The 25,317-nt window shown below is 40.5% G+C and overlaps 2 protein-coding genes across 7 annotated transcripts; both read left to right on the top strand.

Annotated features, from left to right (window-relative positions):
* Positions 1 to 267: 267 nt before the first annotated feature.
* Positions 268 to 13,109, top strand: stx3b (syntaxin 3b). 5 transcript variants are annotated; one of them, XM_061284623.1, is made up of 11 exons: positions 268 to 703; positions 5,171 to 5,245; positions 5,329 to 5,428; positions 5,973 to 6,047; positions 6,453 to 6,523; positions 6,604 to 6,712; positions 6,788 to 6,861; positions 7,070 to 7,204; positions 8,488 to 8,598; positions 8,811 to 8,921; positions 12,569 to 13,109. In XM_061284623.1, the coding sequence occupies exons 1-11, from the start codon at positions 674 to 676 to the stop codon at positions 12,644 to 12,646; spliced, it is 969 nt and encodes a 322-aa protein (XP_061140607.1). In that variant the 5' UTR covers positions 268 to 673; the 3' UTR covers positions 12,647 to 13,109. The 5 variants fall into 5 exon arrangements, with proteins under 5 accessions (XP_061140607.1, XP_061140615.1, XP_061140599.1 ...); XM_061284598.1 differs by lacking the exons at positions 8,811 to 8,921; positions 12,569 to 13,109 and adding exons at positions 10,622 to 10,741; positions 10,989 to 12,330 and having other exon boundaries at positions 271 to 703; XM_061284605.1 differs by lacking the exons at positions 8,811 to 8,921; positions 12,569 to 13,109 and adding an exon at positions 10,989 to 12,330 and having other exon boundaries at positions 271 to 703.
* A 1,240-nt stretch (positions 13,110 to 14,349) lies between these two features.
* On the top strand, positions 14,350 to 24,946 carry kdm2ab (lysine (K)-specific demethylase 2Ab). Of its 2 annotated transcripts, none has more exons than XM_061274219.1 (23): positions 14,350 to 14,564; positions 14,947 to 14,987; positions 17,126 to 17,264; positions 17,422 to 17,500; positions 17,583 to 17,629; positions 17,744 to 17,922; positions 18,025 to 18,131; positions 18,277 to 18,370; positions 18,899 to 19,052; positions 19,119 to 19,234; positions 19,377 to 19,503; positions 19,590 to 19,864; positions 19,948 to 20,025; positions 20,188 to 20,439; positions 20,566 to 20,694; positions 20,804 to 20,890; positions 20,986 to 21,207; positions 21,306 to 21,335; positions 21,418 to 22,394; positions 22,471 to 22,634; positions 22,873 to 23,019; positions 23,495 to 23,710; positions 23,807 to 24,946. In XM_061274219.1, exons 2-23 carry the CDS (start codon positions 14,952 to 14,954, stop codon positions 23,986 to 23,988), a joined length of 3,837 nt encoding a protein of 1,278 aa, XP_061130203.1. In that variant the 5' UTR covers positions 14,350 to 14,564; positions 14,947 to 14,951; the 3' UTR covers positions 23,989 to 24,946. The 2 variants fall into 2 exon arrangements, with proteins under 2 accessions (XP_061130203.1, XP_061130194.1); XM_061274210.1 differs by having other exon boundaries at positions 14,351 to 14,564; positions 20,983 to 21,207.
* The last annotated feature ends 371 nt before the right edge of the window (positions 24,947 to 25,317 follow it).

Below are 25,317 nucleotides of genomic sequence, written 5' to 3'. Positions count from 1 at the left end.
TGGTACTTATTTTCCATCACGCATCATCTGGATACATCTTTTACTGTACGTCAGTCCGATCAAATGATCTAATTGTAACCATTTGAAGCCAGTTCTGGTCATCCAAATATTTCTTAATTCTCTGGATACCCAATGATGAAAAAAATCGTTAAATCCATCGTGTTTTCTGAAATAGTGCAAGTTGTCTCGGGAGCACATTGACTCGTCCCACAACACCTGAATGCATCGGCAGCGCAGGTGGCTGTGGGCGTGGCTTCATCCTTGTGCTCGGGCATTTGTGTGCGCATGCCCGGGTCTGAAAAGTGCGTTTTAGAATGATTACCGGCGGAGGCAAGCGGAGAGACAGATTATACGGCGCCACACAACTGTTGTTTTAATCCCCTGAGCGAGGAGATTTAGACAGGAGAAAACACTGGCTCCGAATCCAGCAGCCATATTGTATGGGAAAACGAAGAGAGGACTCCGATTCTCAGAAAAAAAGTACTCTGGTCCAACCACCCTAACAAGACTTTTGAGGGGTTTACATTTCGCCTTCAAGGCCACTGGCGGTGGGTTTCATGTCGGACAGCTAGCTTCGTCAGCTGTCTGAGTCGAAGTGAGACCAAGGCGAGCTTTCTCAAACTATTTAGGTCCAATTACTTTCTTTCGAGGCGTTTATTGAACACTCTGAAATATGAAGGACCGATTGGAACAACTGAAAGCGGTGAGTCTGGAGATTGCAACGTTTCTTTTTCTATGTGAACCTTTATTACTAACCTACTCATAAACCTTTGATTATTGTTATCACAAATGGGTGTTTTAAGTTTAAAAAATGATTTAACATGTTCATCTTGAAAGTAACGGCGTCATGTGTGAAGAAGGACTAATTTGCTTGTCATTAATTTGTATGATACGTGATCTATATAGTATATCCCTTAATCATCTTCCGTGTTCGTATCTGATTACATTTAGTGAGTAATCAAATTAAATATACGTAAAATGCTGTGTGTATTTGGCCTCACAGTTAATGCTTTTACAGCCATTTGGAAAATAGGTCACTTATGTCCTGATGTACTGCTTGCCGGGCAATTCAGGAAAGAGAGACTTCTATCAGTGTTACAGCACCTGCCAGGAGAGAATATGGTTAATGGTTACATGCCAAACGTGGATACTCCTTACAGCCTTTTTTTTTTATATAGCATTGAATGAATGGAAATATTGGTGACAAAATCAGATGATGAATCGAGGCCAAATGTTATCGTATCATGTACCAATTCGGGATATGTTACCATAGCTACAGCCAAGTCCTGGCCAAATATTTGTTGTGTTTGAAGTTATTCAACTGTGGTATCACCCCAGGCTTCAGTGTCTCCCACAGCTGGCCTGTTTTTCAGGGAAATGAAGAACAAATAGCAGCTGAAGCAAGCTGGGAAGTTAATAGATTTGACCTTATTGGAGCACAAATAGCTATTTGAATTACTGTATCTCTTTTTCCATCTAATGAAGTCAACTCGTGGTTCTATTACCTGTGCAATGTTCCTGCAATGTCCCTTATCTTAATATGTTTACTTTCTGGCTGCATATCACTCAAGAGATCTGCTTTCTGAGGTCACTTGACATTTACCTGTTTTGAACTTCCTTCTTTTTCTACTTGTCCACGACTCGGCATTAAAGCAGTTTCGTTGTCAAAGCTCTCTACGGGGAACAATGACAGACTACGCCTTTGCATTTGTCAATAAAGTTAATACAAGACGTGACTTAAATTGCCTGGACAGTTTATAAAAGTGAAACGGAGTCGACAAACTGTTTGACCCAACACTGTTGTACCTTCAGTAATGTAGACATTTCAAATCTTGTCATCATATTTTTTTGCAACATTTACACCTCACCTACCAATCTGTGATATGTTTGCTTGTGTCACCGTGCCATTGTGTGTTTTGTGCATTGTTGCCCCTGATGTGTGCTGTGACCTCCCTGTCTCACTGTGACTCTTGAGCTCTTCATGATTTATGGAGCCATAGTCCAACAGTTTAGCACCTTTAACAAGTTTTGGGCAAGATAAAGAAATGGATCGGATTGTAATAGAAGTGTGTGCTCATACCGGCCGTCAGTGATCGGCATCAGCTCAGCTATGGCCCTAATAAAGACAAGCAGAGTAGAAAAAGAAGGAATTATGGAATACTGATGTGTGGGTGGAGTTTTTATGCTTGTCTAAATTGAGTCCTATTTACCACTGACTTGTCTCTTGCTGTGTACTGTGCTTCCTGACTTGATTTTGCTGAGTAAATGGTAATGGAAGGAAGTTAGTGTTTGCTCTTATGAAGCTCGTTCAAGCCAAAGAATGTTCTCCTCATACTCTGGCTTGACTTGCTGAAGCATTAGGAAAAGAAACGCGTCACCTTGTCTTAATGTGTCCACCGCCGCCACAGCGGGGCCAAAGTCGAATATCCAAAGAATAAATTTGAAATCCAAATTTAGAATTTGTGTTGAATGTGAAAGGTGTAAAATTGTAAACAACTGATGACAGGGGGCTTCAGTTTACAAGCCTTTACTTAATAAAACAAGTCTCAAATACTCCCCCCATAAAAAAGAACTACTTTGATAGATAGGTGTTTCCAGACAAAAATAATCAAGGCATGACAGAAACTGTTAAATGTTCCACTTGAAGTCTCCCTCCAATCTTTTAGCATCGTCAGTGTGATTCCAGGTGAATGATTCATGAATTTAATTTATGTGATCTAGTAAAGCATAATCTACTCCGCAACGTCAGCATCTCTAATATACATGCATCCCTGTACATAATTTAGCTTCTTGGCGAAGCCCGTGTGCGTCTTCAGCACTTGAATTGAAACCCATCCCTGCCACTTTCACTATGCAGAGAGCTGTTTGTGCAGAGTGCTGCGCCATCTGTGTTTACTGACCTTGTGACTTTTTTTAAGCGTGCAAAATGTTTGGTGTGATCAGGATCGGACTGGTGCGTATCTGCTGCTAATGAGGAGGCAACTCCTTCCAAATTGTCTGGGCCAATATTTGTCATTCTGCCCATTATCACCATCAGGATTTTTTATTAATCCAACAGACATCAAGTCATCAGTTCAAAACTGGGTCAGATATTAATAGTTCCTCCTGTAGCTATTGTACTTTATTTTCAGATGTACGTACATTAAGCATAAGTAATGTTGTGTCTTAATTTAGATATTTTCACTTCACTTTCAGTAACTTTATAAGAGATCCTGCACTTCATTTTTTTAACTTTAAGCAAGGTTGAGTAAAAAAATTAACATTTAAATTATATTTACTTCATAAAACTTCCGGGAGCTATTTATTTGTTAAAATTTTCATTAAATTTGATAAAAAGTGCTGCGGACCCTTGGAACTCTATTATTTTGTTTTTGAATTTTTGCATCTTTTTTAGTCCAATTTTAAAATAAAGGTGTCATTTGTTTAAAAAAAGAAAGACAGAAATAAGCTGTAAATTTGATGTTTCAAAAAACAGGTGCCCTTTTGGCATTTAAATGAGTTCAAGCATTGGGTGTGTATTACAAAAATAAATTATGCCAAAAAATGTTTTTTACTGCGAATGAATATCCACTTAAAACATTGGTTATTGATGTCCTCAACCCCTTATAATCGGTATCCGCCCTAAAAAAAACCATATCAGTCTTTGTCTGTTATTTATCCTTTTTTGAAATTTGGCACTTAAGTAAATTTCCCCGCTGTGGGATAAATAAAGTTCTATCATCATCTGAAATTGCCCTTGAAAGTTGTCATTGGCTACTTTGTTCACTCAATTTTAAAAAATCTTTTTATGCAGAACAATTATCAACACATCACCAAGGAGCAATTGTGAGTGTAAAGTGGCATCAATATTGTGGGAAATGTATTTGAAAAATAAAGAGCAGGCAAGCGTGATAGTTGCAGTGGGATTTTTTTTTCTTCTTTTTTTTTTTTTTTTCTCTTCTTTCTTTTTCTCCCTTCCTCTGCCAGCGGGCCTTTGGCATAGCCATCAATGGCTGCAAAAGGCACTTATGCAGCTCGGGAGCGTGACACCAGACCCTGGCTTGTATGAAAATAATATGACCATGTTGTTTACTTTTGAGTGAGTGATGTAGTCTTGCATCAACTTTGACAAACTGACATGTTATTTGGAGAGGCATCCTTATCACTGTCAGATGTTTTCCTGACATGTGGACATCCTTATCCTTGTAAAACATTTCCCCAACCTCCCAAAACAAACCAACATTTTTTGTCATAGTTTGTTTGTGTCTGCCTTACGCTCTTTGTTAAGATAAACTAATTGTTGTTAATATGAGGAAAAATACCTTCTTGTAAGGCTCTGTCATTTCTATTATTGCACTGTATTGTTTTAAAACAGCTGTTCTGGTTTCTCATGCATCACACTCCCCAGTAGGAAATACATTTTCCAACTTCCTATTTTCTAAACTATTTTACAAGCCTTTCTGTGTACACTGAATTTGTTTGCGGCTACTTTGGCCTCAAGTTAGTTTGTTCAGCAGGATGTCTCTAAGAGCGCTGGGTGTTTGACTTAGGCGGCTGGATTGTTATCTGCTAAAGGAAAGACTGTGACTGCTTTGAGACTTTAACAAAGAAAACAAGAACACTCCCATGTGCAATTCTGAAAATGTACACACATAAAAACAAATCAAATGGGTTTCTTCTGTATAATTCCGTTTGTAATTGCTTGTATGCAAATAATTGGGTCTTTGGAATGCTTAGCCACAAGTGTGAAATTTCAATCGCAAGCATTTTGGGTCCTTCAAATGTTTTTCTTGACTGTCACGCGGGGTTTCTCCACCAAAGTGATCTACACGCTAAATCTAAGCTATTATTGACTTGGCAGCGAAACTAAGCAAGGATCCACTTTCTTTCTACGGAGACGAATGTTGTGCTCCGCGTTAGCGTCTGACAAATGTCACATACTTTATTTTATGGCAACAAGGGGAAGAGAGTGTCAGGCATGAGGTATTCGATGTGCGACAAGTCATGTGTTCATTACACCGCACAGTGTAATTTGGTGGTTTGGTGATTAAAGTCCAATACCCATGAATAAAATTAGAACAAATGTTTTTATCACCTTTTATTAGAAAAACATGGAAAGGGAGCTGATTTAATTTTATGGAACAACTGCTTGAAATGCTGACACTTGCTCTATCTGCTTTTGCCAATTCAGACATGCAATCAGGATGACGATGAAGTGGAGATTGCAATGGACAATGCGGCCTTTATGGATGACTTCTTCACCCAGGTGTCTTTTTGACAATTAAAATGTCCCTGCAAATTAGCGCATTCAGACATTAGCATACAGCTAACTTGCCTTGTATGTTTCAGATTGAGGACATCAGGAACAGCATCGACAAAATTGACGAGAATGTGGCTGAGGTGAAAAAGCTGTTCTCTGTTATTCTCTCTGCTCCAACATCAGATCAAAGTAAGACATCTCAACCGCACTGTTTTGTGTTAATGGCATTTTATTTGCCTATCTTCCTTACTTATGCACGTTGTAGGTTTTCAATGATCTTGTCACTTTAAACAGATTCACTCAATGGTCTTTCTACACATCCAGGATATAATAGGAGTTGAGAGCGGATAGAGCGGCTCCTTCAAAATTAAATGCTGTAGTTTTCAGATTAACATTGTTGCAGTTCAGTCTGTATATTTGCTTTTATGCCCTGCTCATTTAGGTTAAAAAAATTCTCAGCAGTATCCAGATTTGCAGTACAAACTACTTTGTCGATGAAACACATTGTTAGTTTAACACATCAATTACAAAGGAGATTATTTCTCTTTATGAAGTCTAATTCTTTTTTCATACAGCTTTTGTATCAGATTTTATTAGATGGTGCAGGTACACATTTGTTTATTCAATACTAGCAGAATAAAAGTAGGTTGTATTAAAAAGCCGCTTGTTTTAAATATAAAACATTTTTTACTTAAGTCGATGTTTATTTGGGACAAACATGTTTTTTTTTCAGAAACACAAGATGACTTGGAGGCTATCACCAACGACATCAAGAAAATGGCAAACAACGCTCGAAACAAACTCAAGAGTAAGCCTGAACCCTTCAATACACTCGTACACACACATTCATATGACTGAGGTTGTGACTTAGTTCATAGGTGTCAAACTCAAGGGGCTTTTATGTGGCCCGCGAAGACAAATCGTGCATAGACTTCATGTGTGAATACTAAAATATTTTAAGTTTTTACTCTCTGATTTTAAAGCAAATTATTCATCAGTTTGTTGTGTAACCTATACTGTATACGATATAAGGCTTTGACAGTCATAATGACCCTCCGAAGGAAACTATGACTAATGCGGCCTGTGACAAAAATTAATTTGACGTGCCTGCCATACATCATCCTAACTGCATTCATTTTTAATTGATGCTACCTTTTGATGCTTTGAAGTCACACTTAAAAAATATGCGACTAGAATATGAATTTCTCTGCAGCCATTGAGAGGAATCTGGAGTCAGAAGAACAGGAGAGGGTGTCAGCAGACGTGCGGATACGTAAATCACAGGTTAGAATCATCATTTGTTAGATCTTGGACGATCAAATTGCTTTTTTTCCTCTCATTCATTTTATGTTATTCTTTTCCAGCATGCAGTGTTGTCTAGGAAGTTTGTGGAGGTTATGACTAAGTATAATGAAGCTCAGGTGGACTTCAGGGAGAGGAGTAAAGGACGTATTCAGAGACAGTTGGAGATCAGTGAGTGACGCCTGTCTATAAAGAGTCCGAGCAAAAGTGGGACTGTCATATGATTTCATTTGGTGTTTTGTCCAGCCGGGAAGGCGACAACGGATGAAGAACTTGAGGAGATGTTGGAGAGCGGCAATGCTGCGGTGTTTACTGCAGGGGTGAGTGTGATGTTCTTATGTTGCACTTTGCCTTACTCGTTAAGTCCTCAATCCCAGCTCTCAGTGTCTCAATAAAATACAAAACAACTGGTTAATGTTTCGCTTTGTTGCTAATAAATGCTCAACGTTGCCCCCTGGCCTTATGCAAGTAGTGATCTCAATATGGGTAGAAAACATGATATGCTTAAAATGTTTGCACTGACTGCAGATTGTTGACTCTGGGATTTCCAAACAAGCTTTGAGTGAGATAGAAGCCCGCCACAAAGACATTGTTCGTCTGGAAAGTAGCATCAAGGAGCTGCACGACATGTTTGTAGACATCGCCATGCTGGTGGAGAGCCAGGTACGCCCATCCATCATGTCTCCCTTTCATAAAAAAATTCTGTCACCTTCATTTTTTGAGTACTTGACATTTTGCATTCCTTGATTTCTTTCCGTCTAATCTGTGTGCATCCTGACTGCATTCAGAGCATTTCTGCTCTTCATGTGCTCCCTGCTAGTGTTGATCATTGACTGTCTGTCTTCCCTCTGTCTTTTCCAGCGCCATGAAATTTTCACTTTTCCGGTTACTGTCTTATGCCACCTCCATCTCATCACTCATCAATTATGGGTCAACACAAAAGCATTTTATGACTCAAAGCATCAGACTAACTCTCATAATTATTTGAAGCCATGTTTCTTTTATATATAAATTACACAAATGGTATAATTGCTTATATTTCCTTGCATCATGCTTTCTGAGGGAAAGTCTCTATTGAGGTAAGAGGCAAGAGGTATATGTTTCTAGTTGCACTGTTTCTTTACAAACTATTTTATTTCTCTCACGTTAACACGGGTACATGTACATTTAATCGTTAAAAACACAAACCTGTACTATAATATTTTCCCTTGCCTTTCTGGAGGTTAAGATCGGGGGATGTTGAAAGTAATGGTCAACTGTGGCCATGTGAAGCCCTTTGAAACGTTTTTGTGATTAAAGAAATTTGACTTGATTTTTAATGCATATTTATTTATTTAATCTCTCAAGAGATACTATAAGTGACTCAATTTAATAAATTTGAAATATCAGCGCTGTCTGGTGGTGGGGAATTTAATTCTTATTTTACACAATTTGACAAAAAATACAATAGACTGATTAGCCCAATAAAACCCTAGACGGGATTTCCACTTCCAGTTGAGGTTTATCATCAAACTAACCCTAAATTGTGTATTGATAACAAGCATGAATGCAAATGGTGGAGCAGGATATTTACACAGATATTACAACATGTATCTCTAATCTAACAATATTCACATGTGTATAGTCCTTATCTTCTGCAGGGATTGACTAATATTAGTGTGACCTGCTGAAATTTGAAAGCCTCCATTTATTGTCATATGACTGCCCCTGGTGGAGCAACAGTTTGGCTAAAGCTCGTTTATTCTTTTGGCATTATTATGTTTTTATAAACTGCAATATTGTGGAAAGTGCAGGCTGGAGGGGAGTAATGTCCTTTCCATTCATTTCTTTTGAGATGGGTTTTTAGGTTAGGAACATTGACTATAGCTTGTATCTTAAGGCACCATTCTATTTGTTTCGCTTGTAATTTGAACGTCACCTAAGTAAACCCACTTGTGTTTTTTCAGGGTGACATAGTAGACAACATAGAGCAGAATGTTTCCAAGTCAGTGGACCACATCATGGTTGCTAAAGAGCAGACCAAAAAGGCTCTAAGGTACCAGAGTAAAGCACGCAAGGTAATGTTGTCCAGCCAACTGATAATCAGTTTCCCCTTCTGGTTTTTGTTTTTCCTCATTTCTCTGACTGCTTGCTTTTTGTGACCCATACACATACACACAGGCCAAGCCACTCATCGTGGTTACAATCCATTCATCTCAACATGCCCCCTGTTACGTTGTGTGTTAATTATGCATGAATTAATCCATAATTGCTCTGGGCACCACGAAAGGGGGGGATGATTGACAGGATTGAGAGCAACATGGACCAATCGGTGGGTTTTGTGGAGCGAGCAGTTGCGGACACTAAGAAAGCTGCAAAATTTCAGCAAGAGGCCCGGCGCGTGAGTTACCACCGTGAAAATCAGTGGTTCTGTTTCCCAAAAGCATGGAAATAATTTTTTGTCAATTTCTTTTGTCCAACTGTGTCATGGCGATACCCGAACGTTTTCTGTAGTCGAGTGATAATGATGAGGAAATGAAAGTGGCCACGTGGTACAGCGTAACAATAAGGCTTGAGTTGCCAATGCGGTCAAGCATTTAGGAAAGTACTCTGTGTTATTTGAATTGAGACAAAATGAATACTGTGATGATAAAACATTCACCTCAGTGCATCCCTGTGAGATCGAATGCAAGAGCTATATAAAAAATCCTGCCTTAACAATGATTATAATGTTAGATTTTAATTGATTCTGTGAGAGACTCATTCAGTTTTTGTTGCGGTGTATAATTCCATTACAAGCTGTTTCCAATACTTTTAACTATAGTTGTGATGGGCGAAAGTAGTAGTGGTCAGGATAATCGAAACAAAAAGATTGACTCACTCAACTCCGAGCCGCATGTCCAGCAACACATTGCACTGGTACAATTTACTAGTAACAATCAAAGTTTAATGTGGTAATGGATCCTTAATTATATGCATTGCTTTGTAGTATAAACTAAATGCAGTCATGACTGCTATTCGCGAGGGATAGAGAACTGGCTGGTCCGGCAATAGTGAAGATATGCATAAAATTCATGACCATTGAAATTCATCAGGGGAATTGTACTAAACAAATAACCCGCACCAAATTCCCACAGTCAAACGAACTGCGAGTACACGTCAGTCCATTTTATACCTGTTCATAAGTGTCACCTACGAAAACATCCACAACAAGAAAAGTGCAAATAAGATAAATTCCTGTAAAGCATGCTTTTGGGAAATTGGTACCCAACCCCAGAGCCTCAGTATAATCATGTCTCTTCCTTTGTGATCCCGTGATCCCGCAACCCCCCCAACAACCACAGCAAAACCAAACCACACTTATCAACAACACATACATACACAAACATACTGTTTTCTACACTTTTGGTTCTTCCACTCTTTGTTTGTTAGCTTGTGTGTTTCAAAAGTTTCTTTTGAACAGTCAAGGTAAGGCAGCATTGGTGAGAAAATGAGTTCATTGCTTCAGTGAAAATTTGTTATTTGAATGGTGACTTGGATGACAAGTGAAATGTATTTGATGTCTCTTGCAAGCTCTGATGGGTCTGTGTAGTTCTGTAAGAAAGCAGAGTGACAAACTCTGTTAATCTTATGGAACTGACCCACTTCCTTCTGTTGACTCTATTTTATGAGCACACCAATTATTGTTGATGCTTTGCGTTTGTGTCTAGTCATTAATGCTGTATTTCCTCCAATTACAACAAAATAAATTATTTGGTAAAGTTTTCATTCAACATGCGTCGTAGGTAAATTAAATACGTGTGGGAGAAAAACTGGTGAATAAGATCAAAATGGAGTGCAACAGTAAAAGTCCTTTTTTTCTTCTTTGAAAATGAGTTGCTCTTTTCTGTTCTGTTTAGTAAGATCAGATATTTATCGGCGACTGAATTCGAACTTCCCAGTAGTCGCTCCAAAATACGTTTTTGTTTAATTCTTCAAGTGGGCAACACACCCATCGACTCTTAGGGATACACACATGGACAGTGACAGAAAAATAAGTTGTGCTGGCTGACTGGATAGTAGAAAGTTCTCTTGAAGGGTCCCATCTGTACTTCCCAACAGAGATTGGTGTACATAGTGCTGATTGTTCTGGTCTTGGTGGCCGTGCTAGCTCTCATAATTGGATTGTCAGTGGGCCTGACGCGCAGCTGACAAGATGTTTGAGTAAGACGATTGCTAAAGGTGAGTAACTCGGGAACAAATAACCTCTCACAAAGGGTGGAGGCCGTCTTGAAAAGGGTTTGCATGAGTTTGTTCTCCTGCTAAGGCTTTGTGTGTAAGGTGACTTAAAGTTTGCCGTAGTGCGTGCGGGTGTTTTCTCTCACTTGGTTGGAGCAAACAAAAAGCGGTGCTCGTGGCGGCTGTCTTTCTCCTCCTATGCCAGTGGAGACTTTGACCCCATGCTAATTCTTGTCCTCCCTCTTTGTAGAAGATGATCATTATCGGTGTCATCTGTGCGGTGCTCCTTGTCATCTTCCTCGCCATCATCCTCTCACAGACTCTATAGCGGGGATCTTGGTCACCATGATCATCTTCACTCCATCCATCACCCACGTGCAAACCAAAGAAAATACTTTTCTAGCGCTGTACCTCATGTACTTCTCATTCCTTATCTGGTCGAACATCTGGAGGGACGGCCTGTCATATACGATGATTTTGTAAATCTTTTAAGCCAAAGACACTTTGTTCTGCCAGACACAAGACTGAACCTGATGTTAGGCAAAGCACTGGTGGGGCCACAATGCAGCTCCACCAGTGTCTTTTTTTTTTCATTTCATCGTTCAAGTAGTGCCATAATGCCCAACAGGTTAAGGACCTGACCCTCCCACCTGAGCCTTTGACACATTTCACAATGAACTGGGAATTGTAAGGTTCATGGGCATTTTGGCACTTTCACCTTGTTGCTATAATTGAGCTTGGTTGTAAATATTACATTATTATGCATCTTCAAGTTACTGCTGTTTGTTGCCAACCTCGAGTCCTGAACATGTGTGAAGTTATCGCTCTTCTTTGCAGGCGATGAGCAAAGCATTCCATACAACATTTTTAATGAACGAGGGCTAAAAAAAAAAAAAAAAAAAAAAAGGCCTCGGGTAGTACCACAAGTAACAATGGTACCCAAACTGTTTGATTTTATACTTGTTGATATGTTGCTAATAAAGTTGCACCTACACTAAGGGCACCATTCAAAGCTGTAGCCTGGCTGGTGGCTTCTTTTACCAACGTGCTTTTTTTTAAAATTCAAATTAGTGAGTCAAATAATGACAGAAAACCCAAATTGTTTCTTCCAACATACTTACTCCAAAGGTCACGATATTGTTTTCAGAAATACAGTCAAAATTTTGCTCATCCCATATTCTACAGTGAAGGTGCTATGAGGCAATACACTTGAATGAAATAACGGTCGTCTTAAATTTCATTGTGAGCATTTGATTTCAGATTGCAACCATTTTTTCCCCATTTGCAAAAATAATCCAATTTCAAGAGCTCTTATTTCTGAGTCTCGCAGATAGAATTTCTGTTTGTTGTGTTCAGTGACTGCAATCCATGAGTTGCACAGTGTGTGCAGGAGCCACTGCCATTGAAAAACACGCATATTTCCATGTGGACTGCAGCCTGGTGCCTGTTTGTTTTTGTTTGTTTGTTTGTTTGTTTGTTTGAAGCCACCCACCTGTAACAAGGGAACAACATTATTTAATTGTATGCAGTTTTAAGTTCACAAGTCAATTATTTCAATGCAAATTAAAGATGTTTTCTGTTTGTGTGGTTGAGTTGGTGTTTCCTTGTAATTCCTTGCTTAGTAAATACAGTTTGAATGACCTTTCAAAGGCTATGGAAATGTCAACAAAGGTAAGTTCTTGTTTCCACATTGTGGTAATTGAGTTTTTCTATGCACACACATGCACACACTTCTTTCCTTTCGCTTTCCCCCCTCATCCCTACTTTATGTGCCCCATGCATTTCGAGTTCACAATGCTTGAATAATTATTTGATGTCCCATGTCTACAGAAAAAGATGATGATAACATTGTGCTGTGCCATCATTGGAATCGTGGTGTTCTCCTATCTCTACAGCTTCTTCTCGTAAAAGGTATCATTCATCAACATTAATGATTTAAGAAACGTAGTCTGATGATGAAACGTCTTTGCCTTGTGTGATGTTTGCTTCAAAGAGGATTTCATCAGGTAAAAACAAACGTATACTCACCTCGATTGAATTAAGTGACTAAGTCATGTGATCTTCCGTACTTCCCTCTAAATATATTGTTTGGTTTTTAATTGTTTTATTGATGTATGAATCTGTTTTTGCCAGCATGTTTTTGGCACGCTGCACCACACCATCTTCTGGTGGCAATATAAAAAAACTGTTGAGCATTCCAAAATTGTGTTGAAGTTTAAATCGTCCTTTGTGGGGTTTAAAAGGCAGATTAGTACAAGCGTGCAAATGACAACTCAGGTAGAAATATTTTAAGATTTGTTTGTAATGATTTGTGTGTGACTATGTTGTGCGTGCACGTGGGCTCTCAAAATGCGTGTTTTTTTGTGTGTGTGTGTTGTCACTCCCTGGCTGCCTGTCAACCCAGAAAAGCGTGTTACGTAATAAACGATAGCTGTGCGTTGTACCAGCTGGTGTACGTGTCCTTGCTTCGGCGGACTTTTTGTTTTTAATATATCACAAGAATTTTGAAAGGTTATTCTCTTGGTTTTCCTGGCCCAAATCGATGTGGCGTTGCATCACTCTGTCAGTATTACATAAATACTTAGCCTTCCTTGTCTTTCTCAACGTTCCAACAACATGCAAGAAGAGAACATCGCCCGGCTGTCAGGATAAAAGGGCGGAGCTTAGTGAATGGTGCGCTCGATTTGGGCCAACACGAACCCATCTAAACGGGGTGCTATCCCTCTGCGGCCACGTCGTGGATGTTTTATTTTATTGTTTTGTTTTGTTTCCTTTGTTGGCCTTCGTGACTTTGAAACTATACAAATATATGACGTAATTTGGGGCATTTAAAATGACCCCTGTAATGAAATAGTATATTCTCAAGTGAGGGCGGCACAGTGAAGCACTAGTTATCATGTCCGCCTCACAGTGCAGAGGTTGTAGGTTTGATTCCGGTTACAACTTTCTTGTGAGGAGTTTGCATGTTCTCCCCGTGCCTGCGTGGTTCCTCCCACGTTCCAAAGACATTCATGATCGGCCTATTGACTACTCCAAATTGATTTTTTTATGAAAATCTACCTGGCTGCCTACCAGTTCAAAGTGTACCCATTGTTGTTATGATTAATTATTATAATTATTATCTTTAATTGCTTTTTTAATTATTTTTTTTATTTTTATGAAAACCTACCTGGCTGGGCAGTTCAGGGTGTACTCCACCTACTGCCCGAAGTCAGCTGGGACAGGCTCCGGAATGCCCGCGACCCTCAGTTCAGATAAATGATGGATGCATATTATTATTTTATTATCATTATTATTTTATATGGAAAGCTACTGTGATAGAGGATAAAAGAGGGCAGATTTGGAATCAGCGCAAAAAAAAAAAATCTACATTACTCTGGTGAAATTTACTTGCTTCTGATTTAATAAAAATACATACGTAGTAAAAAATTATTGACGCCGCGCTGCTAAACGGCGCAAACCGATGAACAAATCAAACACGCTTGTATGTTAACGTATTCTAATCTTACTTAAATAGCACAGGCTATGTCCAATGAGAGGGCTTCTACGCAAATTTATGGAAACACTGTGGTAAGTAGGGGGTGTGGTAAAGCTGTTTTTTTTTCCTTTCCATGCTAGGTTCGTGCGTATGTGTGTTGTTTGACCAGCTGAAAATGGCGGCTCGTATCGTCGAATCCGTCTAACTTTATGGCATATTAATAAACACAACAATACACCAGTGTTTCGGCCTCGCAACATGTGGGCAAACTTATCGGAGAAGCCTTTCTTGCTCATCGTGTGAAGCGTCACCCAGGCTGCTGCGATTTAACGGTGTTTCAACGTAGAGGTAAAATCCTTGGAACGCTCACAACTGCTGATGCTAACGTCGGCTAGGTAGCTTGCGATCACTCTCAAAGACAGAAGTAGCGCCGTGTAATTACCACCACTTAAACACTGGAATTTCCTTCTTTAAATACCCACCTTTAGTCGACACTGGCCTATATTAATGGACGCGATTTATTTTTGAATAATTCTTTTAGACGAGATGCTCGCCTTAGCTTCCTGGCTTAAACAACAGGGCTGCCTAAAGCTAGCTTTGATGTGTAGCTAGCTTCCCCACCGAGAAGAACCCAAGTGTCGAAACAGCGCAAAAACATTGCAGAACACGGGATTTGTAGTTAATTATTTTCTGCCTTCACGCTTCTCATGAGACCTTTCCTGTCATTTAGAGACTATGGAGGATACCCATACACGATACAGCAAACGCCTGGTAAGTAAAGTGCGTCTTCCTGACTCTTGTCTTGTGTCGCCAAAAGCAGCTGATTGCAATTCGTGATGGTTATTAACAAGTTTAGGATTGCGTTTAAAATGGGATTAATGTCATTTGTTTCGTGTGTTGGGCCACATGACACTGCGGCGGTGGTCTGTTGTTGTTTAGTTTGGCGTGGGTCGTAAAACTGGAGCAATGAACGTGTCTAAACGACTCTAGGTTCAAGAGAGGGTCAAGTTCATTGTCTTGACTTGACGGTGTTGCTGTGATCTGCTTCACACCCTGGACTATCCGATTCTTTTCTGATTCCAGATTATATTGGAGTAGATTGTCATTTGGGTGCAGGGACCCCATTTGGGAGATTTTAAATCCAAGCATCTACATCAGCGTTATTGATATCGCTCTTCACTATTAACACTTTATTTCCGACATGTTTTTTTAACGTGTCGGAGTGTAACCTGATTAAATATAGCAAACACTGAAATAATGTACCAATTAAACATGTACCATTTTATTGTGCCATTTTAGAATTTATAACACACTTTTATTTGTGTACAGCTTTGAAGCCCACAATTTGATTTAATAGCAATACAGTTGACTTACATAAAGAACTGAGTGGGGGTGGGGATATCTGATAGCGTTTTTTTCGGAGCCTGATCCATCTGTCTAGCCAAACAGTGTTGCATGTGGAGAATGGCAAGGAGGGGGGCATTTGAGGAGGGGCAATGTGTGGAAGATTAACCCCTTCTCTTTTGTCGTGCTGTATTGTTTGGGACCCTCATGAACTAGAATGGTGTTCTAATGCAATTTATCCTTCTGTTTCTGGCAACATCACAAAAAGTCATATTTTTATATTTTTCTCTCTGTCCAAATATCAACACCAGTTCTGGTGCACTCATGCTTCATGAGGAAATAGGTTTAAGGCTACCAACTTGTATGCCGATCTTTGTCCTAACGACAAAGTATTTTCATAGTGTCAATATGAAGGTTAAACAAGCAATAATAAATGCAGGAATTCTGGGGTCACTAATTTGGCCTTTTTCATTAGTGTCAGTTTTCATTTCATTTATCAAAATGAGTTTTAGTGTGTTCTTAGCTTTGTTTCACCACATTTAAACTTTCGTTTCTAGCATTATTTTCTGAGAATTGTTTGGTACAAGGTTGATAAAAGGTCATTCTATGCATTGTGTAATTAAAAATGACTTTCAAAATAAACAATTATTTAAAAATGGCATAACTAGGCTCTGCAAGATCAGATTTTTGGAGCTGATCAGTTAAATCCAATCTAGTTAAAACTTATTTACTGTCAATTCCCTGCCATTCGCCCACAAATGCCCCAAATTAACGTTAAGGTAAATATTGAAATGTAGGGGAAAAAAACGATTCAACCCTAAAAATTCTCCCCAAAACGCTGCCAAACATTCAATACACCAAAAATAATGATTAACCATGGCAGTGTAAAACTTCCCTGGAGTGAACAAGATTGTTTGCTTTAATGTCTTATTTTGAGGATGATCGATTGGCAAATTGACATCACAGGCGATCACCAAATTTGGAAGAACTGCACAATGTCTGCCAATCAGATCTACCTAAAATCGAGTTTGAACTTCCACATAGCAGATGAACAACCATCAACTGATCAAATAAAATAACTATCTAAATACTCCACAGATTTTGAAAGCTTGTGTATTAAATTAACAAAGATGAACCCCAAAACATATTTGTTCTAACCATAGTTTGTATTTTAAATGTAGCATGTAATTTCTGTCAGTTATCATTATTATTATTTATTTAAACACTCTAGTTTTTATTTTATTGACCAGCCAAAAATAGTAACCTAGAGCGTTAAGTACCTTTTATGGCATAATAATAAACACAACATTACATCACAGTCTTGGTCTTGTAACATGGGGACAAACTAATCAAGAAGCTTCCCATGTCTACTTGCAAAGCGTAGGGCTGCTCAATTTTGGGTAAAAATCATAATGCTGCTCGATTTTGGGTAAAAATCATAGTTCCAATTATTTTGTCCAATATTGATCATCTACACAATTATGTTTTTGAAATTGGAAAAGCATTTATTCAACATGTGTGTTTTATGCGATTTAGATGCTAAGTCATACCTTTTTTGTCACCAGCGTACTGGCACACGGCGGCGGTACCAGGATGACGGAATCTCTGACGATGAAATCGAAGGGAGACGTATGTTCGACCTGGATGAAAAATTACAGTGTAGCAGGTTTGGCTCTGAATTGGTCAAACATATGGAAGGGAAAGGTGAGCTCATAATGTTTACATCTTTAGATAAATTTGAGTCGAAAAGATTATTTGCATTAGCGCTATTTAAAACATTTAGCAGGTAAAATGCCATTATTTTATACAATTATGATTTTCATGCCAAACTGGGATGTTGTTTGCTTATATTGTTCTAAAGATTTTACGTTTGAATACATCCAACGAGAAGGTTTGAGGGATCCCATCATCTTTGAGAAAGATGAAGGCCTTGGAATACAGTTAGTTTCCTCATGATGTCACATTTTAGCAAATGTTAATCATTTCCATGTGGATTAAAAAGTGCTTCATTTACGCTTGCAGAATGCCAGACTCTGATTTTAGCGTGAGTGATGTGAAGGTGTTTGTTGGTAAGCATTCGCCGTCACGAAATATTTTCCGCTGAATATAGAGTTTAAAATATACAATACACCCAATCTGACTTGTCTTTGTACTAAACAGAAGTCCCGTTTATTTTATCACAGGCAGTCGGCGCATCGTTGATGTGATGGATGTGAACACCCAGAAGGGAATCGAGATGTCAATGGCACAGTGGCGGCGCTACTACGAGACGCCGCCATCTGAAAGAGAGAAACTTTATAATGTTATCAGCTTGGAGTTTAGCCACACCAGATTGGAGAATCTGGTCCAAAGACCGGCTTCAGTAAGAAGACACCAGCTTTTCTGCCACATGGTTTTAAAAGTGCATACGGGACGCACACTTACAGAGACAATGTTGTTTCATACTAATGCTTGGTTGTTTCAGGTGGACCTGATTGACTGGGTGGACAACATGTGGCCTCGCCATCTCAAGGAGAGACAGAGGGACTCTACCAACGCCATCGTTGACATGCACTATCCCAAAGTACAGAAGTAAGTTGATCCAAGACATCAGAACAAAACACACAGTAGCTTGGATTTAGTCTTACAACATTAGCAAAGTTTGCACCTTGTTTATTTTTATTTTTTTTAATTTATTTTTTGACAAGCATTTTTATCCCTTTCTCGCCTGTCATAGGTACTGTCTAATGAGTGTGCAGGGCTGCTTCACAGATTTCCATATCGACTTTGGCGGCACTTCAGTCTGGTATCACATACTCCGAGGAGGAAAGGTTAGTGCCTACAGCTGAAACAGTTAATCAAATAACTCTATCACAAACAAAGTCGAAAGAAAATCTCTGCCTCAAAGCTTGGCATGGATCATTTTTGACACAAACTACGGTTATTGCAGACTTTTAAGAGAAGAAGATGATGTGCAATGTGCCCACTGCAATGACACATCCACAACACAAGGCTAATTTAAAACAGCCCGTCACCGCTAATCAGAACGTCTTGAAATATTCTCCCAAGGATTGTAAAATAGCTGCTGTTGCTAATGCTCTTTCAATTGCTCCATTGAATAAAGTGTAACAAAAGAAAGAACTACATTCATACACAAGATGCTGTGACCACAACTTATTATTATTTTATTATCTGAATTATATTTTGGATTTATCAGTGGGATAAATGGTATAATGGTGGATTTGAAAGATATTTGATATCCCTTCCAAATTACTGCATGTCTTTTTGCCATGCCAAGGCAGTGCTTTACACTGGCTTGTTCTGAAACCCTCACCCTCCCTCACCTGTGTCTCTTGCAGGTGTTCTGGTTGATTCCACCCAGCCCCCAGAATCTGGAGATGTATGAGAACTGGGTTTTGTCAGGAAAGCAGGGAGATATCTTCTTGGGAGACAAGTGTCACGACTGCCAGAGGATAGAGCTCAAGCAGGGCAACACCTTCATGATTCCCTCAGGTCTGTCACCAATAAATGCACTGACTCCGTATTGCAGTGTAAAAATGCTAATCACCATCATTGCAGGGTGGATCCATGCTGTGTACACACCTGAGGACACCCTGGTGTTTGGGGGCAATTTCCTTCACAGCTTCAATATTCCCATGCAGCTCAACATCTACAGCATTGAAGATCGTACTCGGGTGAGCAACGTGATCTGTACCTCTTAGGTCATCATTCTTTTGGTATCAGTGCAGGTCTATTTTTGGTTTTTAATCCTGGTTGGGCTTTCCACTTGTTGCATGATAGATATTTTTCTTAATAAATTTGGTGTGTTCCTTTTAGGTCCCAGCCAAGTTTCGCTATCCATTTTACTACGAGATGTGCTGGTATGTCCTGGAGAGGTACCTCTACTGCCTGACAAACATTTCCCACCTCACCCCTGAGTTCCAAAAATACTCGCTCGGCATAGGTTAGGACTCCTTACAGAAACATTTAACCTTGCTGCTCTGCAACCATCTCAATTTGTTCCTTAAAGGCAGAACTGTCTCTTTACAGGCCTGACGCGAGCAGACCTTGGGATTGATAACAACACAGGTAACGGTGCCTCCAATGGCATTGACGGTGATGTCGAGATAAAGTTGAAGGAATCCGAAGACGAAGAAGTCCTAACGGAAGAAAACAATCCAGTCATCAGACCGCGGCATATTATGACACCCTTTGAGCTTGAGGGGCTGTGGAACCTTGTGGGGAAGCTGGAGGAATTGCCTGCGAGCAAAAAATGTGTCCCTTCTGGAATTGGGAATCCTGAAGCATTATTAGAAGACATGAGGGTTGGTATTCAACCAAGGTCCTTGATAACGATAATACACAACCAGAGGAGATTTATTGTTTGTCCCCTCTTGTTCATGTGTAGGCTGTTCTGAAAGAGCATGCTATGGATATCCCCAAGCTGTCCTACACTGGAGAACCCATTGTCAAGTGGCCCAAAAGAGTGAGTAGAATGTATTGATTACTGAGTTATACAAAATAATCTCAATACCGTCCAGGCAATATGATGCACAAGCAACTTAAATGCATAATGTGCCATTGCAATGTTAAACTTTTTTTTTTAACCAATTTCAATTACTCAGTTCTTTGGCTTTCTTTTATATAGCCATCATGGTACCAACCACCAGAACCTCCACCAGCACCGCTTTACCGTTCCCGCTTGGCTCCTCCGCTCCACAAATCGTTGGGCCATAAACGATCGCGCATTTCTGCTTTGAGGCGCCGGCGAGTGCGGTGCAAGACTTGCGCCGGGTGCAGCAGGAAAGAGTGTGGTGACTGCCAGTTCTGTCTTGACATGAGGAAGTTTGGCGGACCTGGAAGAATGAAGAAGGGCTGCGTCATGAGACAGTGTCTCATGGTAAGTTTCTCTATGAGGGGCCTGGGATTTTTTTTTAATTGAAATAAAAATAAAATTTTAATTTGTTGTTGTTGTCTGGAGTCAAAATGTGCATGCGCTGAAACCAAACATTTCTTGTCTCTCTAGCCTGCTTTGCCAAATACAGCCAGATGCGCAATTTGTGAAGAAGGGGAAGCAGAGGAATCTCACCCAAGCACTCACACGCTCATGGAGTGCTCTGTTTGTTCGCGGATAACCCATCGGCGTTGCATGAAGGTGAGCTTGTTTTAAAAAAAAAAAAAAAAGTGAATCACATAGAAACTGTTTTTTTTTTTTTTTTTTTTTTTTTTGCTGCTTACATCTCTCAATGTCTTTATTTTGTTAGGATCCTGGTGAGGGTAAAATTAATACAGATTTGCCAAGCCTTTGGGAATGTCCTCGGTGTTATAACAGCAAAGGCTCCGAGTCGGATGTATGTACTTTATTTTCCTTCTTCTCTTCTCTAACCAATAACCCACATATTTTTTTTTACAATGATACGATTTTTTTCTTTTCTTGAAATAGCAGTCTTCCAGTGAGGGGGAAAGTGAAGAATCAGAGAGTTCAACGTCCTTGCCTCCATCAAAACTTGCCTATCGGGAAGGTATTGGCGTACGGGGCCGACGGGGCAAAGCCACATCACGACCCACTGCTCGGCCCACAGCCCCGCCACCCTCTCAGAAATTGCTACTGCAGCATCGACGGAGCCGCAAAAGAGCAAGTCTACTGGAGCTGCGACTCAAGAAAAGGGTAAGCAATCGTTATAGCTTAACAATTGCTGCATTTAAATTTGATTATTGTGCCATGTAATGTGAGAGTAATGCTGTCTTTTTTCTTTTAAATTGCAGATAAAACTAGAGCGCAGCAAAATTCTTGCAGTAAGTTGAACACATACTTCTGCAAGAAATGTTTTTGTAAAGCCATGATGTGTGTTGAAAAAGTATTCCCTCTCATTTGTAGCAAAAACAAGTAATGGAGCGTGCCAGGTTACAGTCGCGCCTGCGCTCTCCAGCAAATGCACTATCTCAGGGAAGAGGTCGGGGCACCTCCTACCCTCACGGAAGCTCGTCCAGAGGGACTGGGTCCCTCCAGCTACAGTCTATTCCCAGTCTGGCCATTGAACCTAAGGTAGAGGCTTGCAGAGGGCGGGGGAGAGGGGTGAGGCTGCGTGGAGGAGGAGCAGGAAGAGGAATGACAGGCAGTAGGTACCATCAGGGGCTGGAAGTGGAGAGTGAAGACAGTAGCAGCAGCAGCAGCACTAACAGCAGCAGCTCTGACGATGACGAAGAAGGGGAGCGAGTGCAAAATGGCAAGCAAGCAGGCAATAAAGAGAACCAGCCACTGTCAAGTTCAGGAGGACAAGCAGCCAAAGATCAAGAAGAGGAAGATCGGCGAGACACCAACCAAAACGGTGGAGAGGATGATGGCGATGAGATGGAGCAGGGCGCCAATGGCTCGTTTATTAAAGTGACACTCCAAAGGCCCACCAATGACAAGCAGGAACCTTCAGCAATTGTTCCCAAACTAGAGGCAATCACACCTCAACTTGCCCCTGTGGCAAAACACAACCCCAACAAAACCCTCATCAGGCCACCTATCAGAAACCCTAATAAACATCCCAGCAGTCAAGTGCCAGCAATCAATCGCGGTGGCCACGCACGTACATCCCACCAAACAGAGGGACACGAAATCGTCAAACGAAAAAAGCAGAGCAGTGCGGCTAAGCTGAGCAATGGTGCCTCCTCCTCTTGCTCCTCTGAGCTTCTGCACCATCGCATCCCTTTGTCTGCCTTGCAAGATGGAGGTAGTGAAGCTGACAGGGCAGGTGGTGGTAGTAGGCCAGACTGCGAGAGGGAAGTGTGGGTCTCCGTCTTCCGCTACTTAAGTCGAGCAGATCTTTGTGTGTGTATGGCGGTCTGCAGGAACTGGTACAAATGGTAAGTGTTTGACATTTGATTTCACTTATGCCTGTTGCTAATGTAGTCATACTCCATTATGTCCGCTCATGTGCAGGTGCCTTGACAAGCGACTTTGGGCGCAGATTGACCTGAGCATCAAACGCACCATCACACCTCAAGCCCTGACGGGAATCATAAAGAGACAGCCTGCTTCACTAGATCTTTCCTGGACCAACATCTCGAAAAAACAACTCGGTTGGCTTGTTGGCCGCCTTCCAGGTGATCTCTTTGATATAAACCATTCAACAGTTACAGGCTCATGTAGCAACATGGCATTCAGACAGCAGCCAAAAAGTGGAAGGAATCAGTGTCATCAGTGCGTTAATATCTACTTCTGACCTCTCTGATGGCTCTGATACTAAAATCAATCAGAATGAGTGTTTAATGTCTAATGATCATCTCCATGTGTTCTTGTTGCACGATAAAGGAAAATTAAATCGGCAGTCTTGTTTTTCAGGGCTGAAGGATCTGATGTTGGCAGGTTGTTCCTGGACGTCCATTTCAGCACTTTGTTCCTCTGCTTGTCCTCTCCTCCGCACTCTGGACGTGCGGTATGCAGATGCGGTTAAAGATGCTCAGATCAGAGACTTGGTCACTCCCCCAGGTGTTTTTTTTTTGTTTGTCTTTAATAGAATAGTATCTTGACCTTTGAGTAGACCAGCTTATTAATATTCTTTTTTGTTTGTCGACCCTCCCCTCATTTTTAATGCTTTGACTGTGTTGAGAGTAAAAAAATGGATTTAGAACAAGTTTCAGACATGCTGCTGAGAAATGTGAGCGACAGTCGCCACTACACTCTCAGCCATTTATTGAGCGGGATAGGAGTCAAATACCCAACTAAAAAAAGGAAACCACTTGCAAGGAGCATGCAGATGATGCTAACACTGGGGCTGGAGTCACGGCGACTGAGAGCGCTCACAAGGGCATGTCCCTGAAAGACAAATGAGTACTATGTCATAGTGATGTTAGCATATTCATATTCAGCCTCTATAAGTGACATTATATTTGCTTTGCTTGCAAGATGTTTTGTGACTATGAAGCATTCCAACCAGTGAATTTGCTTTCTGGTGACGTTCTAGGTTGTGACAACCGCAGTCAGTTGAGGACCATGCAGTGTTTGCGACTTGCCGGCTTGGACATTAGTGACTCTACCCTGCGCCTGGTGATCCGCCACATGCCCCACTTGACCAAACTGGACCTTTCTCACTGCAACAACCTCACAGACCACTCCATCAACCTGCTGACTGCGGTGGGTTCGTCCACCCGGAACACACTAACAGAGCTCAACTTAGGAGGTAAGAGACGGACGGATGTTTTAGAATGCAGAACACCGATACATGGTCTTATTCCCCCAGTTGTACTGATGACTTGTGCATCTGTTTGTGTTTCAGGGAGCAGTAAACTCACAGATACGTGTTTGACGTATCTCCGCCGCCTGTCTTGCATATCACTACTCGACTTGCGAGGCTGTAAAGGCGTCTCCCGCAAAGCGTGCGAGTCCTTTATCTCAGAGCTATCAGTCAATACGCTCTACTGCCTGTCAGATGAAAAACTGATCCAAAGGATATCCTAAAGCTCGGTTTTAAGTGTCGCAGCAGAGCGAGGACATTCAAGTACACATGTACCACAGCAATGCAGGAGTGACCTCACCAAGAGTGCTTACTCCCTCGTCTGCTGTTGAGGAAAAGGACAATGTACCTAAAGAGACTCAGGAGTCCTTATTTTTGGTTTTGTCTTACCGCTTGAGCGGCGGTGAGAAAATAGGTCATGGTTAGCGGTTTTAGACTACATATCCCCTTTACATTTCAGCTTCTTTTGGTTGGGTCTGTCACTTTTTGCTTCCATTTTGGTGACACCTTTTTGCTTCATGCACAGCAACTGTTGCTTGATATTCGTTTAAACTAAAGCCAAACTCTGAAATAGAATCTCTAAGTTGTAAATTTGTTTATTTGGCAAGTATGCATGAACAAGAGAATTATGAGTCTAATCAATACGGCAACTAGACCCTACCCCGTGAGCGGTCAGGGGGTGGGGGGCAGTTTCCAATAACAAGCCAAGGAGCAGGTGTCACATCAGTGGTGGATTTTCGACCACCATTAGACATCAGGTGCTATTATTTCCAAACACTTTGTTTTTTGTACAGAGATTGTTTAGAGAAATGTAGGTATGTATACCTTTTCTTCCCACCTCTGATATATTTTTCTGGAATTAAGTTTTCTCACAGAATATCAAGACACAGTTCATTGTAGAAATGTATAACTTGTTCATTTGAGGGAGGGCGGCATAAATGGGGACAGAATTGTCTGTTTCGTTGCACCCAACAAGTAACTAACCTGATACAAACTCCTGGCAGAGACTGCTTTTGTAGCCTCATGTCTGCAAATGAATATATATATATATATACTTTTGTGTAAATGTTTTCCCTCTATTAGGTGTTCAAAACGGGGATCCTTGTAGCATTATAATTATTTTCAGATTTTTTTTTACTTCGTTTATGTATTTTTCAAGAAAAATAAAAACAATGATTCTCAGTGAGTACTGAGTTCCCCCCCACCCCACACACACACACATGTAATATGTGAAAATGACAAAATTATTGTAAATCACTCTTTCCCAACCAGGGGTATGTCAAGACATTTAACAATTTATTTACAAGATCAATAACCTGTGGCACAGCAGCAACAAAACCACAACAGCTCAACCACAGTCAGCACAAGTGACGCATTAAGTCTCAAATGAAATGAAAATAAAGCTGCTATTGTAGATCTGATTATTATTCTTAAGTGTTTGGTTCATGACATTTAGGGTTCAAAATCCTTTTTAAACGGGACGAAGTCCAAAAAAAAAAAAACCTCCAGTTTTATGGAGGGGCGCTCTTAACTTTGATTCTCATTTTATCGTT

The sequence above is a fragment of the Syngnathus typhle genome, linkage group LG1 (genome assembly GCF_033458585.1).
Source record: "Syngnathus typhle isolate RoL2023-S1 ecotype Sweden linkage group LG1, RoL_Styp_1.0, whole genome shotgun sequence".
In the NCBI taxonomy this organism is placed as follows: Eukaryota; Metazoa; Chordata; class Actinopteri; order Syngnathiformes; family Syngnathidae; genus Syngnathus; species Syngnathus typhle.
Note: the sequence above shows the minus strand (reverse complement) of the source record. Positions and strands in the feature narration are given on the sequence as shown.